The following is a 26,263-nucleotide window of genomic DNA, read 5'->3' as shown; positions in this document are numbered from 1 at the left end:
TAATGCTACTAACAGTCAGTAGGTTAAGGTGTAGATATTTGCGGATGCGATGCCATCAAGCAGGCTGCCTTGTCTTGGATGGTGTTGAGCTTCTTGCATGTATTTTGGAGCTGCACTCATACAGGCCTGTTAGAGGCATTCCACCTCACTCCTGACTTGAGCCTTGTAAATAGTGGCCAGGCTTTGGGCCAGGAGCGGAGTTACTTGCCGCAGTATTTCGAGCCTTTGTCTGTTCTTGCAGTCAGACTGGTTCGGTCCAATTATTGATCAATGGTAACCTTCCAGGATGTTGATTGTGGGGGATTCAGTGATGGTAAGACCATTGAATATGAAGGGCCAAAGGCAGATTTTCTCTTAAGGTACATGGTCATTGCTTGACGTGTGTCGCAAATGTATTTCACTTGTAAACTCGAGCCTGGATATTGTCCAGGTTATTGCTGCATTTGGACCTGGACTGCTTCAGTGTCTGAAGAGCTGAGTTGTCCTGAACATTGCACAATATTCACTGATTGCACAATCATCAGTGAACATCCTCACTTCTAACCTTATGACAGAGGGAAAGCTGTCAATGAAGCAGCTGAAAATGGTTTATGAAATACTTAAATGTTTATATTCACTATTTCTTTCTATATTACTACTTGTTTTATCTATTATTCTAATCAACCTGGTCAGAGACGTTATTCACACTTTTGAAGTGGGTGAGACTTGAACCTGAGCCTCCTGGTCCTGGGACACTACTACTGCACCACAGCACTAGGGATCCAGATTTGATTCCAGCCTTGGGTGACTCTGTGGAGTTTACGCATTCTGTCTGTGTAAGTTTCTGCTGGGTGCTCCAGTTTCCTCTTAAAATCCAAACACATGCAGGATAAGTGGATTGAACATGCTATGTTGCCTCATAATATCCAGGGATAAAGAAACTGGATAGATTAGGCAAAGGAAATGCAGGGATAAGATCGGGGCTGGGTTTGGGTGGGATGCTCTTCAGAGAGTTGATGTGCCAAATTGTCTCCTTCCACACTGAAGGGATTCTATGATTCAATTTTCTACCATTTGTTTTTCCAAGATGGAATATTGGAGTGAAACTAATTATTAAAGAGCTCAACCTCATGCCTAAAAGATCACAGTTAAGATGAAAAAGGAAGCACAGATCTAAGAAACTGAAAATGTCACTACAATCATTCTTCTGAAAGTAACCTGTTAACAAACGCCATCAGCAGCATTCCATGCAGGACTTTATTCAACAATTTTTAAACTAATAAATATTTATGCCTCTTTAGTGTCGGAAACCATCCAGAAATTGTCAGTTTAAAATAAACTTTTTTGTTTTTAGCTTGAAGGTTAATTAACAAACTGTCCATTGTAGACCTTACATTGGAGAATATCCTGGTTGTAAGCTACCACCAGCCTAGGAAGTCAACTTATAATAATATCCTGATAAGAAACAGCAATGATATAAATAAGCAGAATTTGAAAAAAAAGTGGCTGAGACAAAGAATATTACAAACATTAGAGGTATGGATACCAGTGTGAATGCATACTATAGTTAAATGCATCCCCCTCCTCTTGTAGAACAAGTCATACTGTCTATGAGCACATACAACAATTTTATTCATCAGATTTAATTATTCATGTTGTGAAACGACCATACCAAAAAAAATCAGATGAACATTATGTTAGCGTAGATACCTAGCTGAGACAAACATTGTGGTTTTCTTGTTTCAGTTTTAATTCAAAAATGAGTAATAAAACTAGCAACATGTACATTTTAAATAAGAGTGAAAACAATTTTGTACACAAGTATTCCAGTTTTGATATTGCAACTTGATAACAAATTTACATATCAAACATATGCATGCTAAATTTTTAAGACTCTGCATACTCTCTCATGGAATTAGGTCAGAAGAAATAGCATGAAACACACTCATTCTTAGCATATTTGTTAGATGTCATCATTAATCACAATCACATGCCACACACAGTAAAATTTAAGTAATTTTCATACCTTTGAAGAATTTGTTTTGCAGATCTTTCTGCATCACGTATCTGGCAGAGAAAACTAGTAGCTTGTAAAGTTCTGCCATTCCATAACAGGGAATGGGGATGTACAATAGGTTGAAGTTGGTTCTGAAATTCTATAAAGACAACTTTATTCTGCTATTTCAAAATTGTTATAAAAGTGAGCAGTAATGGTACATCGGATCCACAAAACAAAATGCAGATCATTCATGTTACTCCACAGGATAGGAGGGGGAATTAACAAAAAAGTACAGCTGCTGATTAGGATGGTTCTTGCAGAAGACTGCAACCAGGATACCTTTGTGCTTTAAAAAATGCTATCATTGGAGTCAATAAAAATAAGAACAAATTAGAGGGTGTTTATGTTACTGAAGAGTTTATAATATAGATAAGAAAAAGAAGCAATTTCCTTGATTGTGTCTGCCATCAGAGAGAGTCATCTGCTGGCAACACTTGCTCTCATTTCTGCCAGGTCTGAAGTCACATTTAAAAGGTCATTATATTTGTTCATGATATTACAAAGATTTATTCAATTCTATAATTACACTTATTCACAGAATAACAATTATAATTTTTAAATCTTGTACAAAAGCAATCTTGTTCTGCAAACTGAATCATAGATCATGGACAGATTCAAAAGGAGTGATAATAGTGAAATTCATTAAATGAAAGCTTTCCATTTCAGTTACTTGATTATTTTATGTAACAATTACAGCCTCATGAAAGACAAGTTCTTTATTTACAGGAAACATCAAGCTGAGTTCTGAAATAAGAGAAAAATGAAAGTTACATCTTACAAACATTTCTATATATTCAGAAAAATGACAAGTTAATTGACAATTGCACAATTTTAGCAACTATGCTGCAATAAATGCACTTCCTTGACTCCTATTTAAAATTAAGTCATATTAAAGGAGTTGATTGATTGCCTTTGAAAAGTTACTCTGAAGCGTAATTGTGAGAAAAGTTGATAAGATTGATGTATAAATAATTTCTCCAATCAGAACCAAAGCTGGTGGATTCTTAAGTATTGTGCTACGGATGGAAAGATATCTGATTCTCATGATGAATTCTTTCACGCTCCCAGATTCCAATCAGAAAAGTAGTGAGTGAAGGTCAGAGAGAACACCCCAAGATTTACAGAGAAAGAGACAGGTGACTTGTGGTGTACCTCCAAGTATCTGATTCTATAAAACCATTGACAAAGAAAGTAGCTTGTCTCCTGCCTGCTATTCACTCTAGGTAACAATAGTTGACGTATGAGACAAACATAATGAACTGAGAGGTGAGGAGGACGAATTGACTTAGACAAATGCATCTCTTTATGATTAAAAAAGTTTAAACAGGAGATTCAGGGCTTTTAGTCTATGTACTTTGTTTGATTTTTAAACGAAAGCAGCAACTATGCACGTATACTCTATTCACTTCACGAAAGGATTTTGTTTCAACTTTTTTGATCCAAATTAAATGTCTGTGAACTGTGTGTTCCTTTAAAGCTACATAAATTAGTGACTGAAATGAAAAGAGTGAAAAGCCACCAATATTAGAAGAATGCATGGGCAGTAAACTTATGTTAATTTATAGAAATGATTTGGATGTTATTACAGAAGGCATGGTTAGTGAGTTTGTAGATGACACTAAAACAGGTGATTTGGTCAAGAGTGAAGGTGGTTATCTTTTGTACAATGGGAACTTGAGCAGATGGGTCAATGGGCTGACGAGTGGCAGATAGAGTTTAATTTAGATAAATGTAAGGTGTTCATTTTGGTAAGGCAAGCCTTATACACTTAATGGAAGGGCCCTGGGAGAGTTGCTGAATGACCTTGGAGAGCAGTTTTATGGTTGCTTGAAAGAGGAATCACAGGTAGATAGAATGGTGAAGGCGACATTTGGCATGCTTTCCTTTATTGGTCAGAACACGGAGTATGAGAGTTTGGACGTCATGTTGTGGCTGTACAGAACATTGGTGAGGCCACATTTTGAATGAGCATACAATCCTGGTTGCCCTTCTATAGGAAGAATGTTGTTAAACTTGAGAGCGTGCAGAAAAGGTGTATAAGGATATTGCCATGACTGGAGGGTTGAGGCTGTAGGGAGAGACTGAATAGGCTGGGGCATATTTTCCCTAGGAATGTCAGAGGCTGAAGTTTATAAAATCATGAAAGGCATGGATAGGGTGAATAGCTGAGACATTTTTCAGAGGGTTGGGGAGTCCAAAAGGTAGACGGCATAGGTTTAAGGGAGGGGAAATATTTAAAAAGGACCTGTGGGCTAACTTTTTCATGCAGTGGTGCATGTATGGAACGAGCTGCCAGAGGAAGTGGTGGAGGTGGATACAATTAAACATTTCAAAGGCATCTGGATGGGTATATGAAGGATTTAGAGGGATATGGGCAAAATGCTGGTAATTGGGACTGGGTCAGATTGGGATATCAGGTCAGCATGGACGAGTTGGATCGAAGGTATGAATCTGTGACTCTAAATCAGAGATTAGGATCAGAATTTTGATAACATTTGTAAAATATTCAAGCAAAGTGCAAACTTTACTGAAAAAGAGCAATAACTAAATTAGCTCACAAAAGTATATTTTCCATTGATATAGGTTTACATATTTATTTTTAGATTTCAGAACATTTGAAAAAAATACAAACTGACTTTTTTTCTGACTCTTTTCCTGTCGAGGGTTAGGGTATAGTTATAGGGTATAGTTATAAATTAATTTTAATCAACATGTTCAGTCATGTCACAACACATCTTTGGAGCAGGTGCGACTTGAACCCCAGAAGTAGAGACACTGTCACTGTGCCACTAAATATGATAAGAAATAGCTCGGTTCTGTGAAGTAATCATATGATTCTGGAATTCTATAATCAAAGCTATTCAATTATATAGGGTCGCTTCAATCAACATGCATAAATGGGGAGCAAGAACCCAAGATAACGTCTTCATTCCTAACAACCAATTACACTGAACAATGTAACACCCCAATTGAGGTCAACAAACAACACAAATTGGGGACAGCAGCTACTTGTTGATTTGTTAAGTATAACGACTACAATGGTTCCACGGTATTAGGGGCAAGATACTGGCATAGATAGAGACTGACCGACTAGCAGAAGACAGTAGGAATATAAAGGGGTCTCTTTCAGGATGGCAGCTGGTGACCAGGAGTTTCACGGGGATCTGTGTTGAGACAACAACTGTTCAGGTAATACATTAAATGATCTGGACAAAGGAACTGAGGGCATTGCTTTTAAGCTTGCAGATGACACAAAGGTTGAGGGACAGGTAATATTGAGGAAGCAGAGTGGTTGGAAAAAGACTTCGACAGACTGGGAGAATGGGAAAAGAAGAGGCAGATGGAAAACAATGCACTTTTGAGGTGTGAATAATTTTCTAAATGGGGAAGGATTTCAGAAATCTGAACCAGGAAGGGACTTGGGAGTCCTGGATCAGGATTCTTAAGATTAACATGCAAGTTCAGTTGGGAAGGCAAATTCAATGTTAGCATTCATTTCAAGAGGGCTAGAATACAAGATCAGAGATTTACTGCTGAGGCTCTATAATGCATTGGTCAGCCCACATTTGAAATAATGAGAGCAGTTCTGGGCCCCACATCTAAGCAAGACTATACTGGTCTTGGAGGGGACCAGAAATGGTTTACATGTTCGATCCCAAGGCTGAAGGGCTTGTCACATGAGGAGCAGTTCAGGACTCTGGGTCTGTTTAGGAGAATCGGGGAGATCTCATTGAAAAAAACTTACAGAACACAGGGGTCTGGACAGAGAGAATATGGAAAAGCTTCAATTAGTAGGAGAGACTAGGACCTGAAGGCACAGCCTCAGAACGAAGAGATGATCCTTTAAAATCGAGACAAGGAGGATTTTTTTCAGCTGGAGGGTAGTTAATCTGTGGTTAATAGTTAATCATTGCCACAGAGACCTTTGGAGGTCAACTCTGAGTGTACTTTAGATAGGTTCTTGATTGGTAAGGGGATCAAGGGTTACAGGGAGAAGGCAGGAGAGGGGGTTTAGAAACATGTCAAATGACAGATTCAATTAGCCGAATGACCTAACTCTGGTTCTATATCTTACAGTCTTATAATAAACAAGAAAAGGAAAAAAAAAAAGAGTTAAGAGTTAAAACAGTTCAAACTAGTATTAGGACTTACCTGCAAATCATCCCAGTAGTGATACAAACATCACAACACCCATAAATTGAGTGAAAAGGATAAAAGGAGTAAAGAAAGACCACACAGGCCACAGAGCGATGTTAAAGCTGTAAAAAGAAAGCTTACAATCAGAAGATCATTTAATGAGCACTCTGTGCTTCGGCATTTCAAATGTAATAAACCAGTCATGTTCCAGGCTTTGAAATATCAATATATGTACAATATGGTACATAATGACAAGGTAGTGTTAATTGCAACATTGTAGAAAAGACCTTGGTCAAATTCATGCAGATGCTATATTCATATCACAAGTATTTCTGAACTGTTGTCAATTTCCATTTGTGTATAAAGCAGTAATAAAAAACTGGCAATGAATGAACTATAAAAACAGTTATACAATGAGGATTTCAAATGAGTTTTGCTAACTTTATGGCACCTTCAGACATTTTTGACTGTTTTATTAACATAACCCAGTATTTGATGTATATAACTACCGGATGCACAGAAAATAAAATAGATTTGCATTTTAATTATTGAGCCACAATGCCATCTAAGGCTTTCCATTTAGACTCAAATAATATGATGGAAAAGCCATTCCAGCAAACAGTCCTTCAATCATTTATCCATGAACAGGATTACAAAGAAATTTGCTTTGATTCATTACAAGGCCCATCACCAAATAATACATAAATAAAACTAGTTCAAACTTCACTTTCTAGAAGTATCTGAATAGTTTTCATAGGAAAATAGAATGTACAACCATGGGTGATCATGCACTCCTGATGCGAGCATAAGAGGTACAGTTAGTAAGTTTGCAGATGACACCAAAATTGGAGGTGTAGTGGACAGCGAAGAGGGATACCTCAGATTACAACACGATCTTGACCAGATGGGCCAATGGGCTGAGAAGTGGCAGATGGGAGTTTAATTCAGATAAATGCGAGGTGCTGCATTTTGGGAAATCAAATCTTAGCAGGACTTAAACACTTAATGGTAAGTTCTCAGGAGTGTTGCTGAACAAAGAGACCTTGGAGTGCAGGTTCATAGCTCCTTGAAAGTGGAGTCGCAGGTAGATAGAATAGTGAAGGCGGCATTTGGTATGCTTTCCTTTATTGGTCAGAGTATTGAGTACAGGAGCTGTACAGGACATTGGTTAGGCCACTGTTGGAATATTACATGCAATTCTTATCTCCTTCCTATCAGAAAGATGTTGTGAAACTTGAAAGGGTTCAGAAAAGATTTACAAAGATGTTGAGCTATCGGGAGAGGCTGAACAGGTTGGGGCTGTTTTCCCTGGAGCGTCGGAGGCTGAGGGGTGACCTTATAGAGGTTTACAAAATTATGAGGGGCATGGATAGGGTAAATAAACAAAATCCTTTCCCTGGGGTCGGGGAATCTAGAACTAGAGGGCATGGGTTTAAGATGAGAGGGGAAGATATAAAAGAGACCTAAGGAGCAACTTTTTCACATAGAGGGTGGTATGTGTATGGAATGAGCTGCCAGAAGAAGTGGAGGAGGCTGGTACAATTACAACATTTAAGAGGCATTTGGATGGGTATACGAATAGGAAGGGTTTGGATAGATATGGGCCGGGTGCTGGCAGGTGGGACTAGATTGGGTTGGGATATCTGGTCGGCATGGACGGGTTGGGCCAAAGGGTCTGTTTCCATGCAGTACATCTCTATGACGTTTTCCCCATATTATTTCCTCTATCTCCTTACACCATTACTATTTAGAAATCTGTCTATGTCTACTTGAAGCATATTCTTAGCCTTCTGGGATAAAGAATTCCATTGATATACCACCTTCTGATTATAAAAAGGTTTCTCTTCAACTCAGTATCAAGTGGCTTTCACCAAATCTTTAAATTGTACACCCTGGTTCTAGACTCTCCATTCAGTGGAAACATCTTAGCTGATCTACTCTGCCTACTTTTCAAGTCTTCTGTAGATTTCAATGAGATTACGTAATTTTTCAAAACTTGAAAGAATACAGGCCCAGTTTCACTCATCTCCCTTCATCGGACAGTCCTACCATCCACAGAACAAGTCAAGTGAATTTTCATTGCACTCCCTCAATAACAATAATATCCCTCCCAAATATAAAATATAAATTAAAAACCTTTCTAAGATAAGGAGAACAAAAGTATGCAATACACTAGCTATGATCTAACCACGTTCCTATACAACTGATGCAAAACTTTGCCAGTCTTGCTCTCAAATCCTTGTGATAAAAGATTAACATAGTAACAGCCTTCCTGATGGCTTGTTAATTAATTTTAATTCAAGTAACAAATGAATCAAGTAATTGATTTTCATTTCAAAATTGACTAAGGGCCTACTGCCAAAGATTCAAACCTCTGACAAAGTAGTTATTTTTAAGGATGTAGGAATCAATACATTTGAGTTCCATGGTAGAGGACTGACAAACATTTTGAGCATTGCTAGTTAACAACAATGCATATACTGCTCAGCATGCAGCATGACTTATTTGCAAATGTCTTTTAATAGAAAATGGAAAGAAATGCTCAGATAGAATAAAACAAATTATTGACAGGAAAACATACTCACTAATGCAATGTACCAATGCAATCTGCAAATCAATGAACCACATGGTACTCTGCCACATTTAGGCAGGGTTCACGTAATGGATAGAGACTTGAATGAACTTTCTGATGTCAAAATGGCTGACTTCACCTGACAAAGTAGCAACGCTCTGAACGCTTGTGATTTCAAGCAAATCTGTTGAACTGTAACCTGGTGTAATGTGACTTCAGACTTTGCCCACTCCAATCCAACATTGGCACCTCCACATCACAGATACTTCAGTACAGTAGATTAACTGCTGCAATGCTAATGCCATTCATATACAATAGTAAACTCGGGCTTCTTCAAGCAGAAGTAAAAGATCAGTGGCTCAGTGGTTAGCACTGTTGCTTCACAGCGCCAGGGACCCGGGTTCGATTTCAGCCTGTTTGTATGGAGTTTGCACGTTCGCCCCATGTCTGTGTGGGTTTCCTCCCACAGTCCAAAGATGTGCAAGTTAGGTGGATTGGCCATGCTGAATTGCTCAGAGTGTTAGGTGCATTAATCGGAGGGAAATGGGTCTGCGTGGGTTAAACTTTGGAGGGTCGGTGTGGACTTGTTGGGCCAAATGGCCTGTTTCCACACTGTAGCGAATCTAATCTATGCTAGTATTTGATGAAAATAAACACTACTTCCATTGACTGCTTCATATTCACTAGCCCTATCAGTATTGACACCAAAATCAATTAACTGGCCATTCATGTTTGTGGAATCCTGCTGTGGTCATGTGCTTGCCTTCACAATCATGATGCTCTTTAAAATCAGCTCAGAAAAGAGTGAGGTGATAACATTATCCATTCGTTCTTCATACAAAAATGTATGTTACATGATACAATTTTGAAGGTAGTGCAAGAAGAGATAATTAGAGATACTGTACACAAATCTTTGAAAAGTGACAGAATAGGTAAAGGAGTTGGTAAATCACTAAGTATATACATGATTATATAAAAAAAATTCTAAACAACACACCACTTGAGCAGGGGGACCCTGAATACAGGCCTCCTGGCTCAGAAGTAAGTCATTCATGATTATAGATATTTTCTAATCAACCTGTTCAGAGATACCACTACACACCTCTGGAGTAGATGGGACTTGAAACCAGGCCTCCTGGCTCAGATGTAGGGACACTACCATTGTGTCACACGAGCGCCTCATTCATGATTTTTATGCAGGCAGATGATTGCGCACAACAAGATCCCACTAACAGCAAATGGAACAAATAGCCAAAAAATCTTTTTTATGTTACTGCTTGGTGGGTGTAGGGCACAAGAGAATAGGAAAACTCTGTTTTTCGTCAAATACTGGTACAGGTTCTCTTATTTCTTCCTGCACAAGGCTCAGTTTAATATTGCCCCTGAATGACATCGACAGTGCAGCACTTCCTCACTGAAATGTCTGCCAAGATCAATTGTTTCAGTTCTGCAGAGAAGTATCATCTCCAGCTAAAATAACAGTTAAAGACAAATATTAAATAAGTAACATACATAGGGCTAATATTACATTTGCTTGCAAATAGTCATTAATATATTTAAGGGGAAAGTGAGGACTGCAGATGCTGGAGATCAGAGCTGAAATGTGTTACTGGAAAAGCGCAGCAGGTCAGGCAGCATCCAGGGAACAGGAGAATCGACGTTTCGGGCATAAGCCCTTCTTCAGGAATGAGGAAAGTTTGTCCAGCAGACTAAGATAAAAGGTAGGGAGGAGGGACTTGGGGGAGGGGCGTCGGAAATGCAATAGGTGGAAAGAGGTCAAGGTGAGGGTGATAGATCAGACTGGGGTGGGGGCAGAGAGGTCAGGAAGAAGATTCGATAGGATCGATAGGATCAATTAATACATTTAACCCTCTTATCAAGACTAAAGCACCTAAATTCCATGGCATTATTTCCCAATATCGGTTTGAACATCATGTTTCAGATTTATGTTTAGTACAACAGATTGGAACAACTCTGTTCAGTAATACAGAATTTTATTGCAAGCAGAAACAAGTTAAAAATCAAACTGATATTTGCCAATGACTTCAAAAACTTACCATACTGCTGCAGCAATGAAAGATGCTGTAGCTGAAGGAACCAGGGTTGGGTTATATTGCTCATATTGTCTGATCCCTCTGTACCACTCCAGGTAGAAGATGCAATAGAAGGCAATCAGTAAGCTAATTATCAAGAGTGAGGATCCTAAAAGGAACCATCGACTGATTTAGAGAGAGAGAGAAAAAAAGAATTACTGACAAGAAGCAGACATGAGTAAATGCCTTTTAAATAAAAACAAAAAAAAAATGCTGCAGAAACCCAACAGATCTAGCAGCATCTGTGGTGACAGAAACAGAATTAAATTTTGAGTGAAATGACTGGGAACTGGAATATGATAGATTTTACCGTCTTGCCAAAGGGAGAGGAAGAGCAAGTGGAACAAATTAGGTGAGAAGTTGTGGAAGGAAGGTTTCCAGAGGAGATGAGGTCAGTGACAGTCCTAGAAACACTAGCTTGACGTTCAGTGATATAGCATTGTTGGAGAGACATACAGAAGGAGGAAGAGGAAGAAGGAAGATGAGAAGAGGAAGGCGGCGGCTTATGTTAGGATGAGAAGTGAAGGCTCAGCTAGGGTGATTGAGAGTCACAAGGTAGCCAGGAAAGATCTAAAAAGAGGACTAAGACGAGCGAGGAGGGGATATGAGAAGTTGTTGGCGGGTAGGATCAAGGAAAATCCTAAAGCTTTCTATAGGCATATAAAGGATAAAAGAACCCTACAATAAGATTAGGGCCAATCAATAACAACAGTGGGAAGTTTTGTGTGGAGTCAGAAGAGATGGGGAGGTGCAAATGAATATTTTTAGTCAGTATTCACACTGGAAAAAGACAATGTTGTCAAGTACAATACTGAGAAACAGGCTACTAGATAGATAGGATTGAGGTTCACAAGGAGGAGGTGTTAGAAATTCTGCAAAGTTTGAAAACAGATAAATCCCCTGGGCTGGATGGGCTTTATCCGAAGAATCTCTGGGAAGCCAGGGAGAAGATTGCTGAGCCTTTGGCTTTGATATTTATGTATCATTGTCTACAGGAATAGTACCAGAAGACTGGAGGGTAGCAAATGTTGTTCCCTCGTTCAAGAAGGGAAGTAGAGACAACCCTAGTAATTACAGACCAGTGAGCCTTACTTCAGTTGTGGGTAGAGTTGAAAAAGGTTAGACAGATAGGATTTATAATCATCTTGATGGGAATAAGTTGATTAGTGATGGTTCACATAGTTTTGTGATGGGTAGGTCGTGCCTCACAAACCTTACTGAGTTCTCTGAGGTGACCAAACAATTGGATGAGGATAAAGCCATTGATGGGGGTGAATGGTTTCAGTAAGACATTTGATGAGGTTCCCCATGGTAGGCTACTACACTAAGTACACAGGCATGGGATTGCAGGCAACTTAGTGATTTAGATCAGAAATTGGCTAGCTGAAAGATGACAGAGGGTGATGGTTGATGGGAAGTGTTCATCCTGGAGTTCAGTTACTAGCGGTGTACTGAAAGGATCTGTTTTGGGTCCACTGCTGTTTGTCATTTTTATAAATGACCTGGATGAGAGCATAGAAGGATGGGTTAGTAAATTTGCCCACGGCACTAGGGTCAGTACAGTTGTGGATAGTGCCAAAGGATGTTGTAGGTTACAGAGGGACATAGATAAGCTGCAGAGTTGGGCTGAGAGATGGCAAATGGAGTTTAATGCAGAAAAGTGTGGGGTGACTCACTTTGGAAGGAGTAACAAGAATGCAGAGTACTGGGCGAATGATAAGATTTTTGGTAATGTAGATGAGCAGAGAGATTTCAGTGTCCATACAACGATCCCTCAAAGTTGCCATGCAGGTTGATAGGGCTGTTAAGAAGGCATACGGTGTGTTAGCTTTCATTACTAGAGGGATCGAGTTTCACAACCATGAGGTCATGTTGCAGCTGTATAAAACTCTGGTGCGGCTGCACTTGGAGTATTCTGCGCAGTTCCAGTCACCCGTGTTATAGGAAGGATGTGGTAGCTTTGGAAAAGGTTCAGAGGAGATTTACTAGGGTGTTGCTTGGTACAGAGAGAAGGTCTTACAAGGAAAGGTTGAGGGTCTTAAGGCACTTTTTGTTAGACAGAAGAAAGTTGAGGGGCAACTTTATTGAGATATAAAATAATCAGAGGGATAGAATACATGGTCAATGACAGCAATTTTCCTAGCCATGGTGATGGCTAGCACGAAGGGACATAGCTTCAAATTGAGGGGTAAGGACAGATATCAGTGGTAAGTTTCTTTACTCAGAGAGTAGTAAGGGTGTGGAACGCACTGACTCGCCAACTTTACAGGCATTTAAAATCGTTATTGGATAGGCATATGCATGAGAATGGAGAAGTGTAGATTAGATGGGTTTCAGATTGGTTTCACAAGGCAGTGCAATGTTGAGGGACGAAGGGCCTGTCCTGCACTGTAACGTTCTATGTTCTATAACCCAAGAAAGGACACAAACACCTGATTAGCATATGATGAATACTTATTTCACAAGTGGGATACTAAATCTAGAATTTCTATACAAGACCAACTTCTGGTCTCATCTCAATTTCACTCATAACCAGTAGTAGTTTTTCACAAATTACTGCTAATTAAGAGCATAAAAGATATGTTTCATCTTATCAACAAGCAGCAACTAGACGTACTACATTTCATGGTCTTTGTCACTTCTGTAACGTGATGTTTTCATCTTTAAAATGTCACATAACTGGATCTCTTAAAAAAAAAGCTGAAATACTACTACTGTTGGCAAAAATCACAATATGCCTTATGCAGACTTACTTAGCTGCCTTTTCTCTTCAGTAATTGAAAGGCCCAGGAAGAAAACCAGAGGAAATTACATTGCATAGTAACAATTACATTTCCCATTAAATTCACTTTTCTTTCCTTAATTCCTTCAAAGGTTTTATATGAAGTCAACCATCAGTTTTAAGAGCCCAAGCTTCAAATGAATGTTCTTCTCCACAACAGAGTTTTCACCATGCATTCTCAGCATATGCTGTTGTAGAATTTTCTAGACTATGATCTATGCATCCACCAGTTTTGAAAGATTAGACAATTACTCTTCTCCAAAATTGAAAATTGTTTGAATTTTCAACATTTTTATTCTGGAAATGGCCAAGTCACATAAAAGCATTAAGATCATGAGCATAAACACATGGATGGCAGGCGCCTGCAGTACAGATGGGATCGACATGGAGCTTGCTCAACACTGTCAGAGTGTAGTAACTCCTCACCCTCCCACCAGCATTGTCCCTCCACATTGTTGGGGGCAAAAAAGCAAAAATATCTTTCATTTTCAAAGTTCAAAATATATAAGTCAGAGATAGCATAAATAAAATATATTCAGAGTATTTACCCTTCTATTCGGCAATCAGTTTTAATTGTGGAAAAAAATTCAACATAATAGGTCACTGCGATTGATGCTAAAATCCAGAACACAGAGTGCATGTTAAATCTAGGAAGTGGTTTTTCTTTCTTCTTTTCCTCATCTCGTATATCTGCTCATAAAAAAACAATATTGTTAAAACTATCAGATACTGATGAACAGCATTCACTTTGCATACTGTATAAGAGATATGCCAGCAGCTTAAACTCAACAAAACCTGATGAAGTCTAATGTGGCCTCTCTGTATCTGGAGATTGTCCTTTTGACTCCCTTATGGCACTAGTTTATCTGTCTTTTCTCCTGTCCTTGATTCCAGGGTTTGATGAACAATGGCAGACATTTTAAAGAAAAATTCTTATGACTCACAGCATAAAATATCTTAGAGGATTCTAGGAAGGGGTTAAACCAACTATGGTTCACAGGGAAGTTAAGGACAATATCAAATTTAAAGAAAACCATGCAACAAGGCAACAATTAGTGATACGTTAGAGGATTGGGAAAGTTTTAAAAGCCAAAAGATGACCAAGAAAGAGGGCGAAAACAAACTGAGGGCAAACAAGCATGTAACAAAAAATGGACACCAAGAATAATTCAAATATATAAAAAGGAAGAGAGAGGCAACAGTGGAATATTGGGCACTTAGAGAATGAGGGTGAGAAATAATAAATGAAATGGTAGTGGAGTTGAACAGAACATATCCACGATAAAAGGTTACTTCTAATATTCTAAATATACTAAATAATGAAGAGCTAAAGTGGTGTGTGGATATTTTGAGGGGTGGGGGAAGAGGAGGAAACAAGCACAATTACTATCACTAGAGCTAAATAATTAGAGAAACTAATGGGGCTAAAGGCCAATATGCTCCCTAGACCTCCCAGACTGCATTCTAGGATTATAAAGATAGTCAATGCACTGACGGTAGTCTTCCAAGAGTCCTTAGGTACTGGAAAAATCTAGAGCATTGGAAAACTGCCAATGTAACACCCATATTCAAAAAGTGAAGCAGCTGAATTACATGTGACTATTAGCCAGTTAACCTAACATCTACTGGGAGAATGTTCTAGAGTCTATTATAAAGATGTAAGCAGAACATTTAGAACCATGTAGAGTCAGCGTGGCTTCACGAAGGGGAAATCATGCCTGACAAAGTTATTACAGTTGTTTCAGGAGGTAGCAATCAATGTAGATAAAGGGGCACCAATAAATGTAATATGTTTGGATTTGCAAAAGGCATTGCATATGGTAGTGCACTTAAGACTACTTAATAAGATTGGAGCCCATGGTGATGGGAGTAATGAATGAAGTTAATTAATCAAAGACAGGGAATTGAGATAAAGGGAGCATTTCAGAATGATGGTCTATAACTAGTGAAGTGCCACAGCGATCAGTGCTGAAGCCACAATTATTTATAATAATTTACAATTAATGACTCGGATAGTAGAAGTAAAACCAAGTTTGGGAATGACAAAAATAAATAGGATGGCAAGTCTTGGGGACAACAGAGAGTTTGGAAAGGGCTATAGACAGGCTACATAAGTGGTCAAAAACTTGGCAGAATATAATGTAGGAACATGCAAGGTTACGTATTTTGGCAGGAAGAACAGAAGAAATGAATATTATTTAAATTGGAAAAAACTGCAGAAAGCTGAAACACAAAAGGATTTGGGGGTTCAAGTGCATATATCTCAAAAACTAGCATTTAAGTTCAGCAATCAATATGGAAATCTAAGGAATATTAGCCTTTATTTCAAAAGGGAATGGAATACAAAACAGAGTCCTTGCTAAAACTATAAAAGTCAGACTATAGCAACTACTGTGAATGGTTCTAGTTCTTTGAACTAAGGAAAGATATACTGCCATTGGAGGCAATCTAGAGAAGGTTCACTAGGATGTTTCCAGATTTGGAGATATTTTCTTAAGAGTAGTAGCTGGGCTTATACTCATTAGAGTCTAGAAGAATGAGAGGTGATCTTACTGAAATATAAATATTCGTAGGGGGCACAACAGGGTAGATGCAGATAGAGTATAGGACCACAGAGCATAATCTCAAGAGTAGTCATCCATTTGAGATGAGGAGGTTACTTTCTCTCAGAAGGATGTGAATGTGTGGACTTTTTATCATTGAGGGTTATTGAGGCTGAGTTGATAAATATATTCATAGTCATTGAGATGCACAGAACAGAAAAAGGCCATTGACCCACTGTATCTGCACCTGTTAAAAATAACCACTTCATTAATCTTTAGGGAGAAAGTGAGGACTGCAGATGCTGGAGATCAGAGTTGAAGAGTGTGGTGCTGGAAAAGCACAGCCAGTCAGGTAGGTCGATGTTTCGGGCTTAAGCTTTTCATCAGGAATGAGGCTTGTGGGCCAAGGGGGGCTGAGAGATAAATGGGAAGGGGTTGGGCTGGGATGGGGAGGGGAGGTAGCTGGGAATGCAATAAGTAAATGAAGGTGGGAGGGTGAAGGTAATAGGTCAGAGAGGAGGGTGGAGCAGATATATGGGAAGGAAGATGGACAGGTAGGACCATTCAAGAGGGCGGTGCAGATTTGGGAGGTTAGGACTGGGATAAGGTGGGGGGAAGGACAATGAGGAAACTGGTGAAATCCACATCAATCCCATGTGGTCGAAGTGTCCCAAGATGGAAGATGAGTCGTTCTTCCTCCAGGCATCGGGTAGTTAGGGTTTGGCAATGGCGGGTGACCAGGACCTGCATGTCTTTGGCAGAGTGGGAGGGGGAGTTAGTGTTCAACTACAGGGCAATGGGGTTGGTTGGTGCAGATGTTGTCTGAAATGATCCGCAAGTTGACATCCTGTCTCCCCAGTGTAGAGGAGAATCGCAGGCCTAACCGGAACGTCATTTTTGCCATTGTTGTTGCTGCCACCCCCACCGACGTCACTCACCCGGATACAGCCGACAATAGTGCCCATGTCATGCGTTCCAACTCTTAATTATTCTATCTCCACTTTCCAGCCCCTAGCCTGTAGCCTTGTCTGTCTTGGCATTCCAAGTGCATATCTAAATACTTTCTACATGTCGAGGGTTTCTGCCAGATTCCATCACCCTCTGGGTGAAACTGTTTTCACACATATCTCCTCTAAACATTCCGCTCCTTACAAGAAATCCATGCCCTCTGATCACTGATCCCTTCATCAAGGGAAAATAAGTTTCTTCTTGTCTAACCTATCTATGCCCCTAAATTTTACACATTTCAATCTCCTCTAAGAAAATCAACCCCAGTCTTATCAATTTCTCAATGTAATTCCAGGCGACGTTCTGGTAAATTTCCTTTCCATTCTCTCCAGTGCGATCACATTCTTCCCATAGTGTGGATCTCAGAACTACACACAACAGCTGTGGCCTAGCTAATATGTTATACATTTCCAACATGACCTTCTCAAGGCTGATATAGATATTTTAATTAGTGAGGGAATCAAGAGTTTTGAGGAACTGGCAAGAAGTGGAGTTGTGGATTACCAGATCAGCCATGATCTCATTGAATGGCAGAGTGGACTCAAATGAGCCAAACGGCTTACTTGTGCTCATACATCTTATGGTTGGACCACGGACTTCCATTGTATTGATCAATGCTACAGGCAAAGTACTACAGTCATATGTTACTGCTTTCTGCAGAATGGCTAGGCACCTGCCACTTTCACCCTCTGACATCAGGCATTTTGAAGGGATTTAGAGGCTGGTAATCAATCTTTTTGGCATGTAATGAACACACCTTCTATGGCTAACAAATCACAGTGTAGGAGTCTAGGACCCAGAGCTTAGTCTGGAATAGCCCAGAGATGGGTCTGGAACTACGGAACCAGAAAACCTCCGAATGGAACTCGTAAATGAATTGAATGATGATGGGGTAGGCGCAGGGAAGTGGTGTTGAGGCTGAGATGAGATCAGCTGTAATCATATCAAATGACAGAGCAGGCTCAAGTGATTGAATTGCCTCTTCCTGCTCCTTGTTCTTATCTTAGTACAAAGTGTATTAAAAAACTTGAAAAATCAATTATAATAATAGTGTAATCACTAATTCTAGAGTTATAAGAATCAATTAAAATTAAAACAAAAGTAAATAAAAGCCTGATTCTACTCCCAAAACTCAGCCATTGCTTCAGAAAGGTCCTGGAGACCAAAGGCAACTCTTGTTTTTGTCACTCCATCACCAAAACCCCTCATCGGAAATTTGCAAGACGCCCATGGTCTCTAAAATTGAAAATGTCCATCCGTTACCTCTCCGCTCTCTCACCTAGCCAAACCTCTCAAGTTCTGCCCTGCACCAGCCTTGAACCTGCATCTTTCCTCATTTCTCTCCCATTTCAGTGGCTTAGTTCCACACTTAGCAATCCAGAATATCTCCAAGAGTGGTTTCTCATGGAATGCTGGGGGACAGGCAATATAACGGAACGTGCAAGCAATAGGAAGATGGAGTTGGGAATATTGGTTGATGAGGCGGGAAAGGAGAGGGGGAGGTGGTGGGGAAGATGCTAGAATTGGGGAAGGGATGTGGTGACAGGTATTTATATGGCAAGTTTTAGATAAATAGTTACCCCCAGGATGTTAATAGTGAGGATATTCAGAGAGCGATGGTTAGATTGTCTCATATTGATGGTCTTTATCTGACATTTGTATGGCATGAATGTGACTTGCTATTTTTCAGCCCAAGTCTAGATATTGTCCAGGTCATGCTGCATTTGGACTTTGACTGCTTCAATATCGGAGGAGATGGAGGTCAGCAGCTAGGAATCCTGAAATAAAGTCTTTGAATTACAGTGAGTAGCTCAGCTCCTAACTCTCCAAAGCGTGAATGCTCCCATTTGGATAATCCAATCAAGTGTATCCCAGGACATTGAGAGAAGTTAGGGGAGAAATTGTAGGACCCCTAACAGATACATCTATAGCCACAGGTGAGGTTTCAGAGGACTGGAGGGTGGATAACGTCGAGCCTTTATTTAAGAAAGGGTGTAAGGAGAAGCCTGGGAACTATAGACCTATGAGTCTGATATCAGTAGAGGGTAAGTTTTTGGAGGGGATTCTGAGAGATAGAATTTACATGTATTTGTAGTCAGGGACTGAATAGGGAGAGTTAGCACAGTTTTGTGTGTGGAAAATCATGTCTCACAAACTTGATTGAGTCTTTCAAGGACATAACCAAAAAGACTGAGGAGGGCAAAGCAGTAGGCATGGTCTACATGGATAGACTTTAGTAAAGCCTTTGACAAGATTCCGCACGGTAGACTAATTAGTAAATTTAGAACACAAGGGATTCAGTAAGAGTTTGCCAATCTGATACAAAATTGGCCTGATGGTGGGAGACAGGTGGTGGAGGAGGGTTGCTTTTCAGACTGGAGACTTATGACCAGTGGTGTTCAACAGAGGTTGCTGTTGGGTCCACTTGCATTTGTCATTTATATAAACAACTTTGATGAGAATTTAGGAGGCATGGTTAGTAAGCATGTGGATGACATCAAAGTTGGTGGTATAATCAACAGTGAAAGTTATCTAAGATTACTAAATCAATGGTCAAATGCGTTGAGTGACAGACAGACTTTATCTTGCTAAATGAGAGGTGTTGCATTTTGGTAAAACAAACAAGGACACAAATTATACAGTTAATGGGCCCTGGGCAATGTTGTGAATGGACATCTAGGGGTTCAGGTACATAATTCTCTGAAAGTTGCATCACAGATAAACAAGGTGGTTAAGAATGCATTTTGCATGCTTGCCTTCATTGCTCAGACCACTGAGTATAGGAGTTGGGATATCATGTTGAGGTTGTATTGGATGTTGGTGAGGCCACTTTTGGAGTACTGTTTACTGTCCTGGTCGCTCTACAAAAGGAAGGATATTATTAAATTGGACAGGATTCAGAAAAGATTGGTGCCCTGCTGTGCTTTTCCAGCACCACTCTAACCTTGACTCTGATCTCCAGCATCTGCAGTCCTCACTTTTGCCCTTCAAAAAGGATTTACCAGGACTGCAGGATTTTATTTATAAGGATAGGCTAGGACTTTTTTCACCGGAAGTTGGAGGGTGAGGTGACCTATAGTGGTTTATAAAATCACAAGGGGTATAGATAAAATGAATGGCAAAGGTCTTTTCCCTTGGGTAGGGGATTTCAAAACTAGTATACATATGTTTAAGGTGAAAGGGGAAATATTTTAAAGGGACCAGAAGAGCAACTTTTTTCAAGAGGGTGGTTCACATGTGGAATAAATTGCCAGAGAAAATGTTAAATACAGGTACATTTGCAACATTTAGAAGACATTAGTCTAGGTACATGATAGGAAAGGTTTAGAGGAATATGAGCTAGAAAATAGGGCGGCACGGTGGCACAGTGGTTAGCACTGCTGCCTCACAGCGCCAGAGACCCGGGTTCAGTTCCCGCCTCAGGCAACTGACTGTGTGGAGTTTGCACATTCTCCCAGTGTCTGCGTGGGTTTCCTCCGGGTGCTCTGGTTTCCTCCCACAGTCCAAAAATGTGCAGGTTAGGTGAATTGGCCATGCTAAATTGCCCGTAGTGTTAGGCGAAGGGGTAAATGTAGGGGAATGGGTCTGGGTGGGTGGCGCTTCAGCGGGTCGGTGTGGACTTGTTGGGCCGAAGGGCCTGTTTCATACTGTAAGTAATCTAATCTAATCAAAATGTGTTGCTGGAAAAGCGTAGCAAGTCAGGCAGCATCCAAGGAGCAGGAGAATCGACGTTTCTCTTCCACCCTCTACAACTTTCTCCTCCTTAGAGGAATATGAGCCAAACACAGGCAAGTGGGACTAACCTAATTTGGGAAACTTGGTCGGTGTGGATGATTTGGACCAAAGGGTCTAGTTCCGTGCTGTATGACTCAGAGTAAAGCTCCAGTCACCATCCATATCAAAGTTGCCACTCACTTGGCACCACGTTCACTCCCTCCACCACCAACACTCTGAGGCATCAGCGTTTACCAGCTACAACAGGTATTGCACAAATTCTCCAAAATTCCTTAGACAGCACCTTCAACATCCATGATCCCACTCCAACCTAGAAGGACAAGGTCAGCAGATACACGGGAACACCACCAATTTCAAGTTCCCCTCCAAGCCACTAACCATCCAGACTTGGAAATATATCACATGTGATTTTTAACTTTGTACACCCCAGTCCAACACCGGCATCTCCAAATTATGGAAATATAACGCTTTCCTTCACCGTCGCTGGGTCAGAATTTTGGAATTCCCTCCCTAAGGGTCAACCCACAGCAGGTGGGCTGCAGTGATTCCAGAAGGCAGCTCACCACCAATCATCATCATCATCACCATCTCAAGGGCCACCGGGGACGGACAATGAACATTAAGCCAGCCAGCGATGCCCACACCCCAAACAACTGCGGGGGGGAGGTGGGGGAGGTGATGGTGGTTGGGTTAATGGGCGGGAGGTGTACGCGGTGTTTGCATTCGGCCCTATCCCCCCCCTCACCTGGCGCTCTCGGCCACACCGAGTCCCGAGGAAACGCGGTCGTCGGCGCCGCCGCTCGGAACTGGTTCCGGAACCGAAGCAGCTGTTCGGACTCAGTCGCCATCTTGCAGCGGGTGTAGTGGAGGGAGGTGGGACCATAGACATCAACACGCAAATACGGGCTGACATCATGCAGATCCAGAACAAGAGCCGCCTGTTGGGTCATAACGTCCCTACATGTTACTGTAGCTCAATGGTAACATTCCCGCTTTGGGCGTTGGGGACCTGGTTTCATAACCCATTCTCCCAACTATATCATGGTTCAAATCTCACCTGCTCCTGCAATACAATCAGACATAATATTGCAGTTCCGTGATATCGCAGCCAAGCCATTTCGAGATAGTGATAGTCCAGCACTAGGTTATAGCTACCTGACAAAGGAACCCCACACCACAAGCTTGTACTGTGCTTCCAAATAAAATTGTTGGACTATAACCTGGTGTTGTGTGAGTTTTAACTTTGTGCACCCCAGTGCAATACTGGCACTCCACATCATGGCTATCCGAAGAGTAATATCTGAGAGCATGAAATTGTCTTGATGTGGTAATTTAAGGCGGCTGCAATGGCCCATCTCTGATCCAGGAGATTTAGTCCCTCATGCTCCAGGGGTGTATAACATCTGGGCACAGGCCAGTCCACCTCAGAGATAATGCATCGCAATCTAATCTACTACGTGCAACCTGACCTAGCTCAGATCCAATACGCCTCAGGTGTAATATCCACAGCCTAGTCGACATATATTTCCAAGTCAGGCATGTGGTTTGCTCTTGAATTTGCAGTTTGTTTTTGGTGGCAGAGACTTGGTGAATTACATATGGATGGAACACACAGCTGGAAATAATGAATGTTCAAGGTGGTGGATGGATTGCTAATCAGTTAACAGGCTATCGAGCTTATTTGAAAGCCAAATTCATGCAATCTAGTTGTTCGCTCCATTTTTGGGGGGCACTGCGCAGGATAATGTTTGGGGGGGTGGGGAAGGGGTCAGGATGTTGCAAAAGAAAAACACTGCCCAAGGGATCATGGCAGCACGTAATAACTGTCTTTTGGTGAAGCTGACACTGTTTCAATGCTTTTAGATTTTATTTGTTGCATGTTTTGAGTCAGATATAACAAATAAGGAATGGTTGAGGACACAGGGGCCTTCAAGTTCACAGCTATGACTGAACTTCTGTTCATGGCAAGCCTCCTCTCACACCATTAGTTAGCTCCTGTGTCACTGGGAGCCATGAAGTGGTTATTTAGTGTTTGATTCACCATGGTGGGAGCAGGAGTGACTGAGCAACTTGGTTTGAGTTCAACATCCCTCGCTCTGCCAATAAAACTAAAGTCAAGCTTCTTTGCATGGGTTTGTGTCCCTTTGAGAGATGAAACCCCTTCTGTAAGATCATTTGCTAGCCAATTCGAAAGCCATTAGCTCTTTGTTTCCAGTGCACCCATCGCACCAATGGCCATTGCTGGTCCGACAACTGGCAACGACCAAGCACGTGGTCAAGCCTCCAGAACAGAAGGATTCCCTGGTGAGTGTGGGCCACATGAAATTTAATTAAAATGTCACTCCCTAAGCCTGCAGAGTGGCCACCAGAAATTGCCACCAATGGCAGGCTCCCAGTGTGGCAAATTGCTCACCCACTACTGCATGAACACCAGCAGTGGTGGGAAGAGGCTTTTAACTAGCCCTGTAAGGGTCTCAGTTGGCCAAGGTTAAAAGGGCCATTCTCAATCTTCCCCATTGCTGATAGAAAATTGCCAATAATGGCAGGTTGGCAACAGTTATGACCATTATTGACATCACGTGATTTTATGCTTCTCTCTGCCTACCTGCATCCTCTTCAATTCTCCTTTACGCCCCAGACCACTACTGCAATTCAGATCTTGGGTAACAAATGATCAACAGTGTGGGAATCAGGAGGATTTAAAAAAAAATTCTGATGAAATTACCGAAAAAGAAAATACTGAAATTACTCTTTTTTTTGGTAATGTCATTAAATTAAATAGTTATTCTTCATGTAACATTATATTCACTTTGAATTATTAAACAACAATTACCAAATTGTTCTATTAGTGTGTTTCTATAAGATCATTGCCGGATTTGCTAATTAATATGATCTTTATTTTTTTCAGCAATCTTTCATCATGGGCTCAGTTAAGCAATGTGACAAACTCAAAGAGCCACTGTTTAGAAAATAATACCCTATTTCCTGCCCATGAAACTGCACATCTCATCAGTGTGTGTAATTTCTTATCGTCTTGTGCCTAGATTTGTTTTCTGATGAGCCATTTTCAGTGAAATGTGAGATGGATAATCCACATCAAAATTGATATTGCTGCAATGTGAACCTGGATTATTGTCTTTGCTAATTTCCAAAGCTGTGCCCTTGATATCGTCAGTTCACATCAACCCTTTGTGAGAAATCATTAACCATGACTAATACCAAAGTCCAAATGGAAACTTTAATTATGTGACTGAGCAGCTGAAATGAAGATATGTGGAGCAAAAATTATGGAAATTAGATGGAGACATCACGAGTAAACAAATGTGAAATCAGTACTTTCGACAAACCAAACGTGACAGAGGTCTGAAAAGTAATTACAGAAGAAAACACAATATAAAATGAGCACCAGCTCCAAGAATTCCCATTTCAAATTATATATAATTTGAATTGGCCTTTTCACAATATTTTATTTAATTGTTTTATCTCTTCAATCACGTTTTCTTTTACCATCTTCATGTTTTCACTCCTGCTTTGCATCCATTGTTTTCTACATCCCTGTAAGCTGCTTTGTGATATGTTTCATAGATCTATTAAATGAGACTACATAAATGTAAGTCATAGAATCATAGAGATGTACAGCAGGGAAACAGACCCTTCAGTCCAACCGTCCATGCCGACCAGAAAACCCAACCCAATCTAGTCCCACTTGCCAGCACTCAGCCCATATCCATCCAAATGCCTTTTAAATGTTGCAATTGTACCAGACTCCACCACTTCCTCTGGCAGCTCATTCCATACACGTACCACCCTCTCACCCTAAACCTATGCCCTCTAGTTCTGGACTCCCCCCACCCCAGGGAAAAGACTTTGTCTATTTGCCCTATCCATGCCCCTCATAATTTTGTAAACCTCTATAAGGTCACCCCTCAGCCTCCAGGAAAAACAGCCCCAGCCTGTTCAGCCTCTCCTTATAGCTTAAATCGTCCAAACCCTGGCAACATCCTTGTAAATCTTTTCTGAACGCTTTCAAGTTTCACAACATCTTTCTGATAGGAAGACCAGCATTGCATGCAATATTCCAACAGAGGCCTAACCAATGTCCTGTACAGCCACAACATGACCTCCCAACTCCTGTACTCAATACTCTGATCAATAAAGGAAAGCATACCAAATGCCTTCTTCACTATCCTATCTACCTGCGACTCCACTTTCAAGGAGGTAAGAACCTGCACTCCAAGGTCTCTTTGTTCAGCAACACTCCCGAGGACGTTACCATTAAGTGTATAAGTCCTGCTAAGATTTGCTTTCCCAAAATGCAGCACCTCGTATTTATCGGAATTAAACTCCATCTGCCAATTCTCAGCCCATCGGCCCATCTGGTGAAGATCCTATTGTAATTGGAGGTAACCCTCTTCGCTGTCCACTACACCTCCAATTTTGGTGTCATCTGCAAACTTACTAACTGTACCTCTTATGCTCGCATCCAAATCATTTATGTAAATGACAAGAAGTAGAGGACGCAGCACCAATCCTTATGGCATTCCACTGGTCACAGGCCTCCAGTGTGAAAAACAACCCTCCACCACCACCCTGTCTTCTACCTTTGATCCAGTTCTGTATCCAACTGGCTAGTTCTTCCTGTATTCCATGAGTTCTAACCTTGCTAATCAGTCTTCCATGGGGATCCTTGTCAAACGCCTTACTGAAGTCCATATAGATCACATCTACTGCTCTGCCCTCTTTATTACTTCTTCAAAAAACTCAATCAAGTTTGTGAGACATGATTTTCCACGCACAAAGCCATGTTGACTGTCCCTAATCAGTCCTTGCCTTTCCAAGTACATGTACATCCTGTCCCTCAGGATTCCCTCCAACAACTTGCCCACCATTGACGTCAGGCTCACTGGTGTACAGTCACTCTAAATGAAATATTCTCATCACAATAATAAATGCTAAATGTGTCTTTCTTACATGCATGGGGTTGGGGGGGGGGGGTGGCGGAAAGACTCACAAGCACAAAAATTTTAGTGGCTTAAACTAATTTAAAACATTGAAATTCTAAAATCATCAAAGCACTGCAGGTTAATTAAATCCATGTGGGAGTTACATCAGTAGTGCAGTTCTTTGGTTCCAGAAGCTTGTCCAAACCCAATCGACTGATAATGTTATCAGCACTCACTTTTGAAACAAATGTAAACAGCAAACATAAAAATCACTTAAATTAATCAGAGCGCTATACAGATATCTACTTCTTATTTTTGGTTACCAATATCTAAAATATTTCAAAAGTCTTATACTTAACCCGCTCTTCTTGTCTGTGTGATAGATTTCTTGTTCTCAAATTTTGCCACGTTT

General features: G+C 40.7%; 1 protein-coding gene across 1 annotated transcript; it reads right to left on the bottom strand.

Annotated features, from left to right (window-relative positions):
* Positions 1-1,705: 1,705 nt before the first annotated feature.
* Positions 1,706-21,783, bottom strand: tmem128 (transmembrane protein 128). Its single transcript, XM_043698180.2, has 5 exons — positions 21,654-21,783; positions 14,171-14,312; positions 10,805-10,966; positions 6,191-6,297; positions 1,706-2,782 (listed from the first exon to the last, which is right to left on the bottom strand). Exons 1-4 carry the CDS (start codon positions 21,754-21,756, stop codon positions 6,198-6,200), a joined length of 507 nt encoding a protein of 168 aa, XP_043554115.2. The 5' UTR covers positions 21,757-21,783; the 3' UTR covers positions 1,706-2,782; positions 6,191-6,197.
* Positions 21,784-26,263: the final 4,480 nt, after the last annotated feature.

The sequence above is a fragment of the Chiloscyllium plagiosum genome, unplaced genomic scaffold (genome assembly GCF_037043375.1).
Source record: "Chiloscyllium plagiosum isolate Xiang-an unplaced genomic scaffold, Cpla_swu_hap1 HiC_scaffold_1, whole genome shotgun sequence".
Lineage (NCBI taxonomy): Eukaryota > Metazoa > Chordata > Chondrichthyes > Orectolobiformes > Hemiscylliidae > Chiloscyllium > Chiloscyllium plagiosum.
This window is presented reverse-complemented; position numbering and strand designations above follow the sequence as displayed.

Bases quoted from the DNA above. Each gene is read 5' to 3' on its own strand.
- tmem128 (XM_043698180.2), bottom strand. From the start codon at position 21,756: ATGGCGACTGAGTCCGAACAGCTGCTTCGGTTCCGGAACCAGTTCCGA. The intron at 10,967-14,170 runs GTAAATACTCTG...TCTCTAAATCAG, and splicing joins ACTGATTGCCGAATAGAAGG to TCGATGGTTCCTTTTAGGAT. The intron at 6,298-10,804 runs GTAAGTTTTTGA...TTCTTTTTACAG, and splicing joins TTCATTGCTGCAGCAGTATG to CTTTAACATCGCTCTGTGGC.